The following is an 18,645-nucleotide window of genomic DNA, read 5'->3' on the forward strand; positions in this document are numbered from 1 at the left end:
AGAGAAGTTTCTAGGATTTCTGTATCGCAAGTAATAGCAAAATCACAGATTCACACAGTTCACAGATTATTGTTGCGATTAAATACAGATATTCCTTGGCACGCTTTAGAACGAATGGGATTGGTAATTATAGGTTCTTTTTGTCTTGTGGATAAGTATATTCCGTTACATATGTATGTAATAATGGAGTAACTACATTTAACGTGGCTACGATTTGGTACCTGCGTCTAATGTTCTCATAAGTTTATTCTAAAGGGGCATAGTAGGTAAATATAATAGCTTTTTTCTACTCGTCGACTATAATCTGTGTATTATTGGTGTATTACAACTTCATATACAACTCTATAACCTCACTCTTTTCAAAGTTGGATAGTCAGTGGCACTTCCGACTCAACTATAATAATTGTATCGATACGGTTTAGTAAATTATAAAATTTTTGAAATTAGTACTTCATACATTTCGATAAAATATTGCTTGTTTAAGGAGACTCGACTCAATACAAATGGCACGTATTTAACCGGTCAACTAATTAATCGAATTTGGGTAGTTTAAAAAAATAGAAATGGGTACTAAAAATAATAGTTTGGCAACAAAAACGGATCCTTAAAATATATCATAATATCAATATGAGTTGTATTTTAATGCCGTTACAGCTTTTGATTATTTTTAGGCAGGTACCAAGTATTTATTTGGCAACTGAATTATTATATTGGAGACCATTTATGAAGCACATTTTAAAAAGAAAACGGCTATCTATTAATTCAAAAATGAAGTTCTTTTAAAATATTTTGTTTGGTCATTACACGGTCAACCTAACACGCTCCTCCTCGCTTTGCTCGTCGTCGCACCTATCTGTTGACTCTAGCAGAACACAGTGGTAACTATTGAAATTAGTAATTAAAAATTAAAAATCTAATCGTATAATGGCCATTAGGCGTTTCATGATTAGAAATTTCGACTATAAGTATACTGATCATTACGTATTGGTAAATTAATTTGAGGTGTTTTGTGTAAAAATTTACCAATATTCATTAAACTGAACTGCTTTCGTGTTAAAATACTACCTAGCGAAACGATATGCTCAGTTATGACCAGCGATCGTACATTTTCCAGCATTTTTGGGGCAGCAGAGTGGTGTTAACGGAATTGGTATAGATCATTTCAACTGAAATGGTAAATTAAGGTTAATATTAACGTAATTAACGCTAATTAATCATTAGGGTTGAAATTATTTATACTAATTCCGTTAACACCACTCCGCTGCACCAAATCGATTCGCGTGGTGTTAACGGAATTGGTATAGATAATTTCAACTGAAATGGTAAATTAAGGTTAATATCAACGTAATAAACGCTAATTAATCATTAGGGTTGAAATTATTTATACCAATTCCGTTAACAACACTTCGTGCACCAAAAATGCTGGAAAATGTACGATCACTGGTTATGACTATAGTTGATTACTCAGATGTGAACAACTAGATGACAACTAAATTTTATGATCGCTTTACAATATTAGTTACCAATTTATTATTTTAGTCACCAACCCAAAGAGTATTAAATCACTATACGCCAACCTATCACTTTAAGTTCCCTATTTTTTTTTTTGGGTGGCTTGATTTTGCTGCCAGTTTTTTTAATATTATGATGCTTATATTTGAGGCTAATATATATTTTTTGGCGCTAAAATATTAATGCACAGCCAAATTATATTATTATATGCCCAATGAAAGTTCCTGTTTAATATTTTAGTTGCCCGGTTAATAATAAGCCAATACAAATTAGCCAACGATGGCAATATCGTCGCGACGTCTGTCATACTTCCGTCTACTTAAACACGCTGCTGCGTCGCCTTTGCTTTGTGATTGGTTGGCCAACACAAACATTTTTTCTAGTGTCCGACCGAAACATGTTTTTTTGCCGAAACCGAAACCGAAACCGAATGTTCGGCTTTGGCTCTAGTTTCGGCCGAAACCGAAACCGAAATCGAAACTTTTGTAGACTTGTTAAAATCGTTGAAAAAATCTCATAAAACCGCTTTTACAGACATATTATGGGGCTGTCAACACCCAATGTTCTTGAAATTGATGTTACTTAAGCAGTTTTTTAAGAAAATTACTAGAGTTAGACCAAGATAATTCTGCAACGATTTTGATAAGACATGCAGTGCAAGTGTTACTTTAAACGTCAAAACTTCTATGAAATGATGACGTATAAATAACATTTGCACTAGTAGCACTGCGTATGCTATCAAAATCATTCCAGAATCTTCTTTGTCTAACTCTATTCATTCACCAGTCAAGCTAACATGTAGATACAGGGTCAACCAAAAAAGCAACCAAAAACGCGAGCGCAGCGAGCGCGAAATTTTTTGTTAACAATATCGCAAGGCCGGGTACCGATCTACACCTGGGCCTAAAAGTCCGAAGTGCCCCAGTGAGGCGAACTTTCATGCGAAGTCAAAGCCGTGCTTCAGGCTTCAGGATAAGTAGTTAAGCACAGACTCCAACCAATGTACATTGTATTAAAAAGCGAGACCGCAGGCCGAGCATGGCGCAGCGAGGCCAAAGGCTAAGCTGAAGTAGAGGACATGTGGAACACCAATGGTAAATTGAGGTAAAAAGTGAGGCTAAGGTCGAGCATTCGTATGAGAAACTGTACTGGGGACACTTTTAAGGGTTTTTTCTTCGTTTTAATCAATAGTCAGCTGTTCAGCTTCGCAAAATATTAACTATTGAGAAAATCAACTTTGCGGCCCTAGTTGAGCGTAGCCTTTAGCCTCGCTTAAAATTTTCCATTAGAGGTAGATAGAAAAATGACTGAATAAGAGCGAAAAAGACATCGTTCGACTCGGGCCGAGCTGATACTCGGCCAACGGCTACGTGCGACAGTGCTATCTCATTCACTCCGATACAATTAGACAGTGTGCGCGTTATAAGTATTGACAGCCTCTTAAGACTGCGTCGACCGTCCAGTGGCGCTCTCATTAGTGGAATTGTGTTTTATAATAAACCAATTAATTTCTGTACCTATACATGAATCAGTATATGTAGATATGAATTAATATTGTTGTCCTACTTATTCCCCAACTTTTGGTCTTTGTCCGAAGTACCATTTCGTAAGTTTCGGCCCGGCCGAAAGGTTCGGCCGTTTTTTGGCCGAAACCGAAACTACAGCCGAAACATGATTTTTAGGCCGAAACTGGCCGAAACCGAAACCGAACCTTCGGTCGGACACTATTTTTTTCACAATGGATGCCCACGTGATTTTCTCTGCATTGAAATTTGAAAACTTGTAAAAGTGTTAAAGTTTTGTTTTGTGAGTGAAACTGTGAAAAATACTAAATAAAAATGAGTGACAGCGATGAAAATATGTTGCCTACTACTCCTCAGGAAACTTTATTAGATTGAGTGTTTCATTAAATCAGCGGTCGGCAACAAGCGGTCCCCGGGCCGCTTGCGGCCTCCGAACCTCTCTCTTGCGGCCCGCCCGCGAGCCTATCTGGCTATTTTGTATGTAATATGGACAAACGACAATGTCTGATAAAGTCATAAATATTAACAAAGTGCGGCCCGCGTCAACTTCGTTAACTACTATGTGGCCTTTGGCTGCTAAAAGGTTGCCGACCGCTGCATTAAATCATTATTCACTAGTAGAACTAAGTTATTGCATTAGTTACATTGACACACAAATAAAAACACAATATTTTTGATATTTTTCCCATAATTACCCCAATGCACTTTAAAAAATGTACACAGTAGTTTTTCAGGGTTATTCCCACTAGTTACCACCAAGTTCTTACCAGTGGTAACTACTGAGAATTTTTTTCCCACCTTTTACCACTGGTAACTACTGGGAAAAAAATTCCCACTAGTTACCACCAACTCGATTTGGTGGTAACTACTGGGAATTTTTATTCCCAGTAGTTACCACTGGTAAAAGGTGGGAATTTTTTTTCCCAGTAGTTACCACCAAAATATTCTTAGAATTCAATACTAATAAAAACAGTATTAATAGTATATTATAAATGTAGCGTGCTGTAATAAATAATTATGTGTCAGTTAGTGATTCAGCAAACTGCTTTAAAAGTGATCAAAAATATTAAAACAGTTTTACCGGTATAAGTTATGTTATTTATAAAATGTATTTTAGTGTATCATGAATAAATAAATTAAAAAAAAAAAAAAGTGTTAAAACTAAAATAGAAGAGTCTCATTCTAGTTAAGTAGAAATTAACTTACTATCCGGATTAAATTTATATTATTAACTGTAAATTGTATTACATATTTATACAAACGAGCAAACAAATCAGTCAAAAACCGACAGAACTGATTTCGTTTTATTATTTACAACTACTTCATTTCGTTCTATTATAACACGACGCAGAGCTGGAATATGTAGGTATTCATAATTTGTAGTTAGGCTAAATAAATAAAGGGCATGGTTGTTATTAAAACCGCTTAGGGCGCGCTTCGGATGGGCTGACTGCTCGGACTAACCAGTATAGGCTCGCATTCCAATTACGCTCGGGTAGTACACCGCTCGGTCATGTTACGCTGGTTGGCTCGATTGCTTAAACACCCACACTAGCGGGATGGTAATAACACTCTACCAGAGGGGCATCAGGTATTATTCGTACGCTTCATTTTTGTGTTTAGCTTGTATCTTTTGGAAAATATGTCTATCTAATTAATGTTCCCTCTGCACCACAACTCTCATCGCATCTTGGTTAATCCTAATGTTGGCATAAGACAATGTCAAAACTACCACGATCCGTGAGCTTTCGGTCTAGCTCACATGCCACCCGATAGGTAATAAAATATAATTATCAAATTATGTCAACCAATACCATTGTTATCGGCCATAGGGGTTGGCAGTTATGCCGAACAAAGAATATTTCTCAAGGGTAAGACACGGGCGACACGGCGGTTAAGAACAAAAGGGTGCGTGGTATGCGCCACACTCGGTTCGGCCTCTTTGCACTCGTGGGTATTTAATAAAAACAACACAAAATATATTTTGGAAGTAAACGGTTGTTTTGCGTTTTTCAATTACAAGGCATAGGTACCGATATTATTCATAGGTACTTATCCTTATATATAAACGCGAGCGGCTTTGACGGTAGAAACAAATTAAATTATGCTCAATCGAAAGAGCTTGAAAAAATATCACTTTTGAATCGAGAACATATATCCGCAAAATTCGTATTGTCGCGTATTTTGCATTTAAAAGTGAAAAAATTTCGACAAACAATACTAAAGGCTCAATTTGTTGGTTGACATTTGACAGCTATGCGTTGCGTTTAGAAACTGCAAACATGCTTACAATTTAGGTTGGTCGTTTTTTTTTTAATAAAAAGCAAGACGAATATTACTGTTTATTTGATGACTTTCCGGTATGTATAATGGTTATTATTTGCATTAAGTTTCGTTTCATATGGATATGTATACCGGTATAATTATTACATAAATTTGTTTTTAAGCCAGAACGTGCGATAGTCTGTTACGGCTTTTAAGACGATAGCAACACTGCCTAGACGTCAACGACGGCTGTTATTCGAAAATACTTTATCCGGTACTCCTGACGTGATAAAAACATGTTAAATAGTTGTAATTGTGTGTGTTAACAATAAAAAATAGTCACCGAACATAGTGCAAAGTGCAAACGCCATCGTAACGTAACGAGATTAGAACTTCAAAGCGTTCCATGGGTGTATTGTGTTTAGTATAAACATCGGTCTCTCAGTTGTATTTTAATATTTCAGAATGATTCCAAATATTCTTACATGTCAAGGCACTACTAGCTACCTGGAAATGCAAGCGAAAGCAACCTTGAAGCAGCTGTGATAAACTAATAAGTGAGCGAGATGAAAATGACGTTGTTCAAAGAAACTTTGAGTTAAGTGCCAGCTGACTGTAACTCACTCTAACTAAGTACATTGCCAGTGTGAAACAGTGCAAAAAGCTACAGTGTATTGTGGACATATTTAATAACTGTGCTTTTGACTATGAATCAAATTTGAGGTGTATCGGTGAATTGGAAAGTCAACTGCATAAAGCTAATAAGTTATCTCCGGAGTCAATGTAAGTTGAATATAAGATTAAATATAATAAGATATATAAATAGTATATATGTCGCAGTCAAAAGTGTGAACTGGTCAAAAGAACTTTTAACCGACAAAAACAGGCAAAACTGCTTTTGACTGAGCATGTTGGTCAAAAGTAGTTTTACCTCAAAATCATTGGTTAATAGTAATTGTGTTGTGACTGTTACTATCAGTCAAAAGTACTCGCAGAGATAGGTAGGTTAGGGTAATTTTTTTGCTACGCCCAAATAACGAAACTGTTCCCAGAGATAGGTAGGTTAGGGTAATTTTTTTTTTGCTACGCCCTAAAAACAAAACTGCTGCCAGAAATAGGTATGATTTTCAGGTAAAACTACTTTTGACCAACATGCTCAGTCAAAAGCAGTTTTGCCTGTTTTTGTCGGTTAAAAGTTCTTTGGCCAGTTCACACTTTTGACTGCAACAGGTTGGGCTGGACATATGGCAAGGGAAGGTAAAGATAAGTGGGATAGAGAGGAAGCGGAATGGTATCCTAGAGATGGAAAAAGGAGAGAAGGGAGACCAATAATGAGGTGGTCGGATGACATAAAGAAGCATGCGGGACCTAATTGGATAGGGACGGCAAGGGATAGAGAGCTGTGGAGAGAGCTGGGGGAGGCCTATGCCAAGAAGGCAGACTGAAATAATTATTAAAAAGCAATGACATAAAAATTATTTAATAAAGTTACTAAGGAAAAAATATTGAAACTAATTGATATAAATGAAATGTGAATTTATTTAAATGTAATATGTGCTGAAATTTAATTTTTTGGTCAATAAAGGCTATTCTATTCTATTCTATTCTAATTTGACAGGTGACAACAAAAAAAATATTAATTCCTGCTAAAATTTCAGAGTCATAGTGAAGCGTAGTACATAGTACCAAAACAAGGTTGATTTTTAGGGTTCTGTAGCCAAAGGGTAAAAACGGGACCCCTATTACGAGGACTCCAATATGTTATTAGATCAAAACAAATTATTTTCAGAAAATATTTAATTTAGGCTTAGGGATGGCGAGGCTCCATAAGCCTTCAGTAAGTAGTGCATAAGTATACTTGGAAAAATTCGACCTATGCCGCCGTGGGTGGCCCGGTGGCAGAATGGCACAGGCACCTGCTGCAATAGCAGAGGACGCTGCTTTGATTCCAGCCTAGGGCACTGGAGGCCTTGGTCACTTTTTAGGGTTGCGTACCCATAGGGTAAAAACGGGACCCTATTAAATATTAAGACTCTGCTGTCCGTCTGTCTGTCATCAGGCTGTATCTCAAGATCTCATGAACCGTGATAACTAGATTAACTAGACAGTTTCAATTTTCACAAATGATGTATTTCTGTTGCCGCTATAACAACAAATACTAAAAACAAATTAAAGAAATATTTAAGCGGGGCCAATGCAATGCTAGGCTGGATATGACTGATGAAATGAGTAAATTTTTATTAATATGTTTTAATATGACATGTTGGTGGCAAACAAGCATACAAGGCTGTTAATGCCGATGGTAAGTGGGAGTTTAGACTAGACCTCTGCTTCTCCAAGGGACTCACATTGCTGACCGAGTAAATTTTTATTAATATGTTTTAATATGACATGTTGGTGGCAAACAAGCATACAAGGCTGTTAATGCCAATGGTAAGTGGGAGTTTAGACTAGACCTCTGCTTCTCCAAGGGACTCACATTGCTGACCGAGTAAATTTTTATTAATATGTTTTAATATGACATGTTGGTGGCAAACAAGCATACAAGGCTGTTAATGCCGATGGTAAGTGGGAGTTTAGACTAGACCTCTGCTTCTCCAAGGGACTCACATTGCTGACCGAGTAAATTTTTATTAATATGTTTTAACATGGCATGTTGGTGGCAAACAAGCATACAACTCATACAAGGCTGTTAATGCCGATGGTAAGTGGGAGTTTAGACTAGACCTCTGCTTCTCCAAGGGACTCACATTGTTGACCGAGTAAATTTTTATTAATATGTTTTAATATGACATGTTGGTGGCAAACAAGAATACAAGGCTGTTAATGCCGATGGTAAGTGGGGGTTTAGACTAGACCTCTGCTTCTCCAAGGGACTCACATTGCTGACCGGTTACAAATCTATTACACTCATACTAGGGTTCCGTACCTGAAGGGTAACTAAAAAACGGGAACCTATTAGCGATTCCGACTCGCACTTGGCCGGTTTTTCTTAGTAGGTATATGACATTTATTTCAGTTTTACTTCATTGTCCGTCTGTCTGTCTGTCTGTCACCAGGCTGTATCTCATGAACCGTGATAGGCCTAGGCAGTTGAAATTTTCACAGATGATGTATTTCTGTTACCGCTATAACAACAAATACTAAAAAGTATGGAACCCTTCGTGCGCGAGCACTTGCCCGGTTTGACATTTCAGGCTCCGTCACACAGGCGCGTTTCGCGTGCGGCGCGTGAGCGGGGCGCGCCGCTTTTTCATATAAAACGCTCAGGCCCGGCTCTGAAATCGCGCCGGTGTGACGCAACCTTTATTTCAGTTTACTCCACTGTCCCTCTGTCACCAGGCTGTATCTCATGAACCGTGATAGCTAGACAGTTGAAATTTTCACAGATGATGTATTTCTGTTGCCGCTATAACAACAAATATTAAAAAGTGTTCCGTTCTTGATGGGTGAGTCCGACTCGCACTTATTCAGTTTTTTTTTGTAAACGAATTTAATATTAACGGATAGGCATTAATATTAAAGAATGAAATAGTAGTGATAATTTCCATACTTTCACTTTAGTGCCATGAAGGGTAGGTACAAAAGGGTTCCCTCTTTTGAGATTGGAAAGTGGGCTAGGTTATAAATGCGGCCTTCACAGAACCGATCTGCGACCAGAAAAGTGGGTCAGGTTAGAACTGTGATCTTATAGAACCAAACTGCAACCAGAAGTAAGTTAGGTTAGAACTGCGACCCTTACAGAACCGAACTGCTACCAGAAAAGCGGATTAGGTTTTTTTAATTACATATTTGTTTTTAGATATATCGGAATAGTAAATTTTTCGAGTTATGATTGTATGTTACGGATTTAAAGTTTTCTGAGATGAGATAGGTTTGTAACCGCCTTGATGAAGGTATGAAGTCTAAAAGTAAATAATTACTTAATTCAAAATGAGTATTACCTATTACTATTATTTATTTTACCCGAGCGAAGCCGGGTTTTCATCTAGTATTGCAATAAACCAGTCAAAGTTGTATAAACCTATCAAATATGCATAAGGTATTAAGGTAGGACCTTAATTGTTTCTTATTTTACCGTGATTAATATTAAGAAAACTTAAATACATCTATACCAAATTTAATTGCAAGATCACATTCACATTCCCAACTCTACCAGGTTTTATAGACGTTCGCATTCGCACACCATCGCCATCAGAATCAGATAAAGTACATAATTATTAGTTTACTCTTTTTCTGATTTTTGCCTGACGCCCTCTTGCCCCTTCGTCTCAATTTAAGTACGTACTCAATTTAAGGTCGTTTTATGTGATTTTAATTACTTACACGTTCTTCCAATAAACATATTTTCCAAAATAATACAAGTTAAATACAAAAAAGAAGCGTCCGAATAGTACCTGATGCCCCTCTGGTAGAGTGTTATTACCATCCCGCTCGCTAGTGTGGGTGTTTAAGCAATCGATCCAACCAGCGTAACATGACCGAGCGATGAACTACCCGAGCGTAATTGGAATGCGAGCTTATACTGGTTAGTCCGAGCAGTCAGCCCATCCGAAGCGCGCCCTAAGCTGTTTTAATAACAACCATGCCCTTTATTAATTTAGCCTAACTACAAATGATGAATACCTACATATTCCAGCTCTGCGTGTTATAATAGAACGAAATGAAGTAGCCGTAAATAATAAAACGAAACCGGCTCTGTCGGTTTTTGACTGATTTGTTTGTTCGTTTGTATAAATATGTAATTCAATTTACAGTTAATAAGATGAATTTAATTCGGGTACTAAGTTAATTTCTACTTAACTAGAATGAGACTATTCTATTTTAGTTTTTACACTCATACCGGTAAAACTGTTTTTGATCACTTTTAAAGCAGTTTACTGAATCACTAACTGGCACATAATTATTTATTACAGCACGCTACATTTATAATATATGTACTATTTATACTGTTTTTATTAGTAATGAGTTCTAACAATATTTTGGTGGTAACTACTGGGAAAAAAAATCCCACCTTTTACCAGTGGTAACTACTGGGAATAAAAATTCCCAGTAGTTACCACCAAGTCGAGTTGGTTATATCTACCCGCTTATCTAGATATCTTAAATATAGATGTACCTACACTACAGTAACTAGTGGGATTTTTTTTTCCCAGTAGTTACCAGTGGTAAAAGGTGGGAAAAAAAATCCCAGTAGTTACCACTGGTAAGAACTTGGTGGTAACTAGTGGGAATAACCCGTTTTTCACATTAACTGTTTTACTATTTCAGTTAACTTAAGTAAAAGAATTCAGATAGTAGAAGTAGAAAGTATGGTATTTATTATTGACTACTTATTTTAGTTATCTCGTAGAAAAAGTATTATATATATTAGTGATATAATAGAGAGCTTTTCATTCTCGTACCTTATTTAGGCCACTCAGCAAGCTTCGTGGCCTAAACACGGTACTCGACTGAAAAGCTCTATATTATATCACGATTGTATAAAATACTATTATAGTATAGTAGTTAATATCTTATACCTTTAAACGAGCAATTCTTGTTTAAGTATTTATTTGTATATATATTTCGGGGATCTCGGAAACGGCTCTAACGATTTCGATGAAATTTGCTATATGGTGGTTTTCGGAGGCGACAAATCGATCTAGCTAGGTCGTATCTCTGGGAAAAAGCTCATTACTGAGTTTTTATATGTTTTCCGAGCAAAGCTCGGTCTCCCAGATAGGTATTAATTAATAGTTAAATTGACATTCTTTCGAGTCAAATAGAGCTCCTCGTGAAATGGTTTTTTCATATCTCATGCTCTGAAAGTGGGTCGTTGTTGTTCTAAAAGGTGCGCAGAAAGTGATACGTTTATGCTCTAGCGCAGAAAAGTGGTGTACTCCTCTGCGTCCCCGTCCCACGAACAACTGGGTGGAAACAAAATGGAAAAATAGTGTCTTTATTTCCTCGCCTGGAACAATTGGTAATTGTTTAATTTTACTAATCCCACGTTGATCCTTTTTTTATAAAAAATGATGTAAGTAAATTGTTATAAACAAATTATTCTTGATTTCTTTCGTTGAATCTGGTTGAATTCTATTTATTCGATTTCATAAGGCGGGAACCAAAAGGAATACACCAAAAATATTTTTTAAACCTCACACTTGCGTAAATGAGCAAGGGCAGAATCTTATACAGCCACAGTTAAACGTTTGTGCGATATTAAACTTAGAGGATATAACCAACGGAGACGCCATGTCTAAAATTTTCGGTACAAAATAGTCTGCCGTTTTTTGCGGGGGAGGGGCACATCAAATGTATAGGTACGTAGACATAGACATATAGTTGACATGTGGTTGACCATTGGCCGCCTATTTTCGACAGAGGGGAAAGCCTGTTAATGGCGGCTCCATTGTTAATTACTCCGAGATATTAAATTGGTTTAAAAGTTATTTAGCACTATTATCATAAAAACAAAATAAAATACAAGATAAGAATTTCTTATATTATTAATTAAATTGTTATTTAATATTTAAAATACTTTTATTAAGTTATTACGTGGTGCGGCGCACCAAGGTCGCGGTGCGGTCCGGTAGTCTGTTGCGGCTTTTAGAACGAAAAAGTATAAAATTAAAAAGTAAGAGGCAATCCCGCTGATTTTTATACTTATAATGAACAAATAATTATTAAAATTACTGCAGTTTGTTAAAAAATGTGTGTTTTTGTAAATATTGCAATCTAAATGATTTTCGCTAGGGGTTATTAATCTTCACACATGTAAAGTCTCCGATTGCAACTAAGTCCTAAGGAAAAAAAACATGGCCGTAGGTCTATTAGGTACTTCAATTACTGATTTTGCGAAATTGCCTTGTCTTGTTTGGTTTCCTCGCATTCGATATGAAAATTAGAGTGCTTAACTCGGGTGAAAGGCACCATTTCCGTCTCGGACTATTGGCGCTCTCACTGCGTTCGAGCGCCAAACTACCTCGACAGAAATGGGTGCCTTTCAACCCTTGGTTAACAATATACTATTAGAAAAGTGACGACATATAGTACATTGTAGGAGAGGACGGAAAACCGCTAAAAGATGGACGAGTCGTTTGAGGGCCGACACGTTAGTGGAGGCCCTCAAATAATACGAGTCCATCTTTAGCGTTTCCGGCCGAGGCATTACATAGTGCTTTTCACGACTACTGCGAGGAAATAAGAAAAAAATTGCATAGGTAACTATAAGTACTAGCCCGCGATTTCTCTGGTAGCAAATCACTAGCCACTGCCTGTGCTGTCTCTTGAATTTCGGTAGGCGTCAGCGTAAGAATATAATTTTCTTCACTAGAAGAACTCATTTTTATAGCGAGCGTAAATACGTGTTTCTTGTATTTTTTAGTCAAACACAATTTACACTATCCAATTCAGTAAGTATTTTCAGATCCCGCCTTTTTTACTTTTTTATCACTTTTAAGAGGCGTTTTTCTGTTATTTGCTTCAAACCGACTCTAAACTTAGAAGCGTTGTTGCTAAAAAAAACCACAAACAGCTACAAAAAAAACGCCTTAAGCGTGAACTGAATGGATAATTGTTAAAAAAATATGAACTAAATGGTTTTAGAATAGAATAGAATAGAATAGAAAATAATTTATTTGAAACAACACATCTTAAAATTTAAACATATAACGAAGGTTAATGTAATTGTTTGTTTCAAAGAGGATACCACTCAGCATGTGTCGGAGCACTCAGTGCAACGACGCTGATTTTCAGTGGACCCTTGAACTTATAAAAATAATTAATTAAACAATAGCAAAAACAAATGTATAAAATAATAATGGCCGGTATAAAACAAAATTACAATTCTTTCAAAGACAGGAACTTAAAGTGGGAACACAGATGATTAGCCACATTTTTACAGCATTACCTTTACTAAAGCGCTGGACAAACTATCACACCGTCGTTAAGAATAGCAAAAACAATTTTACAAAAACTTTAAAAAGTACTACAATAATATTCATAAGAGATTTAGCATCGGCATTTAATTTTATAACATTTTTTGCAAATTCAGAATGTGTTTTTTGTACTTAATTTTAAATGTATGAACAGATGTAGAATTGCGTATAGGTGGCGGTATATTGTTCCAGCATTTCGTGGCAGAGTACTTGAAACTGCCACGAAATGCAGATGTATTGTGCCGAGGACAAGCAAGACGACTAGCACCTCTGACATGACGTTGAGAAAATTGTAACTTAGCTATTAAATATTGGGGTGTTAAAGTCTTCACAATGCCAAAAAGCAAACAAGCGAAATGCAGTGCGCGTCGTGACTCCATGTTCATTAAATCACTACTATTTAGGAAAGGTGTCACATGAGTTCTTGGTGGTATGTGAAAGCAGAATCGGGCACAAGCATTCTGCACACGCTGTATTAGTTTCTTGGTTTGGGCCAACAAACAACCACCTATGACAGTATCCGCGTAGTTAAGTCTAGAGAGGATTAGAGATTCACATAAATAAATTCGAACATCGATACTTAAATATTTACGAATACGGTACAATATTGTGAGTCGGTAAAAACAGCTTCTGGACGTTTCTAAAACATGATTGTGAAATCTTAAATTACCATCCATAAGTACACCCAAGTTTCGAGCTTCTTGAACTTGTTCAATGCAGTCAACGCCTATTTTAATAATCGGATTACAATTTTTAATTTGACGCCGTTGCTTTTCAGAACCTAATATGAGAAATTTAGATTTTAAGGGGTTAAAAAATAAACTGTTTCTATTGGACCATTGAACTAATCGAGACAAGTCATCATTTATGCTATTTACTGCGTGGGAAATTTGGTCTGGCTTAAGTGGGAGATATACTTGGAGGTCATCGGCATAAATGTGATATCGGCAATTTTGGATGGAATTTACTATGTCAGCGCTATATAGAATATACAATAATGGACCCAATATCGAACCCTGTGGTACGCCACGAGAGACGAGTGAAGATTCGGAAATCCTACTGGTACCATTTTTATTGCTTAGTTTTGTTATTTGAAGGCGACCACTTAGATAGCTAGAGAACCATTTCAGTGCTAGCATATCGAAACCGTAGTAGGTAAGTTTAGAGATTAACAAGTTATGGTCAATTGTGTCAAAAGCACGAGAAAAATCAAGTAGTACCATAATTGTTCCGTTTCCAGAGTCAATCTCAGTCAGGATGTCATCAACAACATCTAGCAGGGCAGTTGAGGTACTATGTCCAGACCTAAAACCTGATTGTTTTGACGGCAAAATGCAGTTAGCCTCAAGGAACTCTGTTACTTGTAGGCAAACAGCTTTCTCTAGAACTTTTGACAAAAATGGCAAAATGCTAATAGGTCAGAGATCTTTAAATTCACATGGGTTACTTTTTTTGGGGATAGGTTTTATTAGAGCTACTTTCCAGGCATCAGGAAATACTCCGGAAAGGATAGACTGATTTATTAAAGCAGTAATTAGCCCTAATGTGCGTGGAAGTGTCAGAAGAATCATGTCACGCGAGATTTCATCTGTACCGAGAGCGTTCGATGAGATATTGGTGATGATTTTAGAGACCGTATTCTCATCAACTGTTTTAAAACTAAAAGTTGCAGAACCAAAACGATTATTTTCAAAGTATGTAAGATCAGATAAAGTAACATTTTTCTTAGGAATATTTAGAAAGTGATTGTTTATTAAATTAGGATCATCAAAGAAACAAGGTAGAGTACATTCTTTACTATTGAAATCGGCAATACTGTGTTTTATATTTTTCCATAGTTTACGAGAGTCGTTAGAGTTTTGACATTTCTTTTTTTTTATACAAGAAATTGGTCCTATAAATAACCTAATTTTATTTTTGAAGAAAAAAGTTGCGCCAAAAAAGACCTTTTATTGATTTTTATGTTTTAAATGATACTCATTGCTGTAGTGAACCGTCACTAATGACAGATGATGATAACAATGAAACATTGTAGTAGTGGTGGTTCAGGTGCTACAGCTATTGCCTACTTTCCAGCTTGGTTTTAGACCATCTTTTGCCACATTTCCGAACAGTGGCGTGAAAAGTATCAACTTGATCAGCTCACGTTCAAAATTAACGTAGGTAGGTAGGTCTTGTGCACGTTAGCGCATAGGTGCATATGCTATTATAAAATGGTCATGCCATATTCTATTGCATTGCACGAGTTAAGGTGACAGTCCATTTCCAACGACAGCAGCACTACCATTCATTTTACTATGGAAATTGACAATAACACCGACGCGTTCGTACTAGTAGTGCAGCTGCGGTCGGGAATGGAATGTTACTCTTAGTCGGGTTTTAAAAACTAGCTTTTTATTTATTGTGAATCGCAGCTAGTATTGCTGTTTAAAAAGTCGCGAATACACAGAAATACCTAAGTGTTATTTTGGTTTTCTTTCGTAAGGTGCGTTGACGTAATTGGAAACAGGGGAAAGCCAAAAAGTTCTAAATTATTCCGAACCGCGTGTAATGTCAGCCGAAAAATATCATGCGTGCTTCCGATTTCCTAGCGCCCACTGCTAAAACTTGCGCCCCATTTGGTTCATTTCTGTGTTGGGGCTTGATGCCGTCGCATTTCTAGGGCTGCCGCTGGACACCATTAGATACTACCATGAAATGTATGTATAATTTTATCATTAGATAAATTCAACACGAGCAAGTTCACGTGCTGGGACATGTGCCGAGCGCACGCGCTGGTGTACGAGACGTGCCTGGAGGAGCCGGCAGACCAAGTGTGCGGGTTCACGCACGTCGGCGACGTCGCCGGCGCCAGCGCCGCGCACGTCACCGCCTGGAACCCGACGGACTTCGCGCGCCTCATCAAGTGGGGAGAGGTGAGTCGCGTGCTGTTCGAGTGCCTGGGGACTGAGGACCAGGTAGTGGCAACTGCGACGAAATTAATAAGTACTTAAGTACCTACATCTGTCGATATCTTTTTCGTCGCAGGCGCCACTTGCGCAAAACTTGCAACGCGACTGAATCAACAGTATCTAGTAGTAGTCCGTCTAAGCTAGCTTTGCACCGACTTGAATGGAACAAAGTGAGGAAGTGTCATTATAAACGCCATATTTTCATGGCAAATACCGTACAGAGTTAGCTTGGTCCAACTCTAGTATGGCGTCTCCACTCTGTGCCATCTATTGCCAACTTCGAGCAACACGGAAGGGAGGCGGCATTCGCACTATTTCCCCTCTGCCGAGGTACAAGATTAGCGCGTCAATCTAATCTAGCGCGGGTAATAAAACTAGTTGCACTTGGATTTTTCACTAGACCGAGTCGAGACGCGCGCGTGAACACTGCTGCACAAAAATGCCTGTTTGCTCGGTTTTTTGTTATAAAAAGAGGTCGGGGACATCAAATTTACAAAAAGAAAGTGTTACATTTCACATGTAATATTTATTTTTACATATCATACGTTTAATTACATTCAAACACAATTATTATATTTTAGTCTCATGTAATTGTTGGATTTATCGATTTTGCTCGCTCAGTACAAATTGCGGATCGGTCGAGCGACAAATCCGACTTCTCATCTCTCAGAATACAATAACATACTTCAACGAAAATGTGTTAGTGTCCGTGTTGTGACACTTGTCACTCGTCCGTACACAAAAAGAGATCGAGGTTTGCAAGATTTGTCTTTGACGTGTGTCATTTTCTATGTATTTGTGTCGTCATTACAGATTGGATTTTGTATGTAAGTGTGTGAGAAGTGCGACTGTGTGCACCTTTCCCCCCGCGAAAAATGGCAGAAAGATTTGTACGGTGAGATATCGCTTGGGCCCCTCCCTTCCGATGTGTCGGAAGCCGGTGTTGCTCGAAGATTGCCAAGAAATATGAAGCGCGACTGTTTGACATGAAATTTGCGTTGTTGAGAAATGAACGCCTGTGCATTTCATAACAACAAAACTTCTGAAGTGAATCAACAGGGTTCGTGTTTTAAGCAAGCCCTACCTAACTTATAATTATAATTCATTTAATCAAACACAAAGGTTTCATGTTTCGTCAAAACACAAACGATGTAATCCGCACAAGCATCTTCATGAACTTATAATTGATAGGTAAAACTTCTTCAACCTAGAGATTGAGGCGACATTGTTTGACGGTTTTATCTTAACTGGATCACAAGAACTTACCTCAATAGCTCAAGTAAATGCATTAAAAGTTCACTCATTTAGACAGTGCGAGAAGGAGAACTCACAATGAGAGATTCGTTACATTGCCAACTTGAGCTACAGCCAATTCAATCGATCAATATAAATAACGAACTCGCATTCGAATTCTAGCTACTTAGCTATAGTTAGCCAAATTAATATAGTTTTTGAAATTCTAAAAAACAACGGGTTGCACTACGGGAGTGCCGGCAGAAGTGAAAACTCAATGAATGTCTTGAGGTTAACACCATCTATACTTTGTGCATTCTAATTTGCATTATTTGACACATGTCACTCACAACAGCAATGCAACGTAAAATGTCTTGCACATCGAAATCACAAAGGAAGACAATTGCACTGCGAACGTTTACGTTGTCTTTTTTTTTAATTTAGGGTTGGCCGGACACCACCGTTATGAATCGGTAGTCGTCTAAGTAAATCGATATGATTTTTCTTTTTTCTTTTAATAAAAATAAGGAAAAGGTGGTAATTAACTGTAAATATAGATTAGAGATGGGTAACTACCCGGGTAAATACCCGCTCTCGGGTATTTACCCGGTAAATACCCGATATTTACCTACCCGCGGGTAAATACGCGGGTATTTTCGTTTTTCTTCTAAATTTGATGTGTTTAATGGTATGTGAGTATAAATAAGATTAATTTAAGTATTTTTTTACAATGTTACATAAAATGTATGTTCAAACTAATTACGAAAAGGTTGCTATGAGGTGAAGTTCGATTTTAACATATCAGTCCAATTATGAAAATCGTGTAAAATCATTCCCTGGCTTCCGGAAATGTTTTAAAATGCTTTTAATATACATTAGAAAGATGAAAATAAAGAATACTTATGAATGATAATAAAAAAAAATTGTGCAGTATCCCAACTTGTGAAGCTTATAAGTCAAACACAGTTAGTTTTAGGACAAAAATGTATATAACCTTTTTTGTAGAAAATTATGTCTACTTTAGTTTGTACATACAACACTTTTCGATATTAATGACAGATTCCAAGAAATATGAAAAAGTTCACTTTTCCCCCCTCCCCCCAACCACACCCCCCGCCGACCGAAGTTGGAATGTGTATTATCAACGTATAAGTACGATAATTTACTCAAGTCTAATAAAAATACCCTTATGACGGCCTTTTTTAATATTTATTAAAATTGTACTAAAAATTCCTTAGT

At 37.1% G+C, this 18,645-nt stretch overlaps 1 protein-coding gene across 1 annotated transcript in view; it reads left to right on the forward strand.

Moving 5' to 3' along the window:
• The window catches only part of LOC134803972 (retinaldehyde-binding protein 1), a 42,497-nt gene that overhangs the window by 22,147 nt on the left and 1,705 nt on the right, over nucleotides 1-18,645 (forward strand). The window contains exon 5 of the mRNA XM_063776818.1: nucleotides 15,944-16,137. Within this exon, the coding sequence (XP_063632888.1) occupies nucleotides 15,944-16,137 (194 nt within the window). The remainder of the gene's footprint in view (nucleotides 1-15,943; nucleotides 16,138-18,645) is intronic.

This window comes from Cydia splendana, chromosome Z (assembly GCF_910591565.1).
Source record: "Cydia splendana chromosome Z, ilCydSple1.2, whole genome shotgun sequence".
In the NCBI taxonomy this organism is placed as follows: domain Eukaryota; kingdom Metazoa; phylum Arthropoda; class Insecta; order Lepidoptera; family Tortricidae; genus Cydia; species Cydia splendana.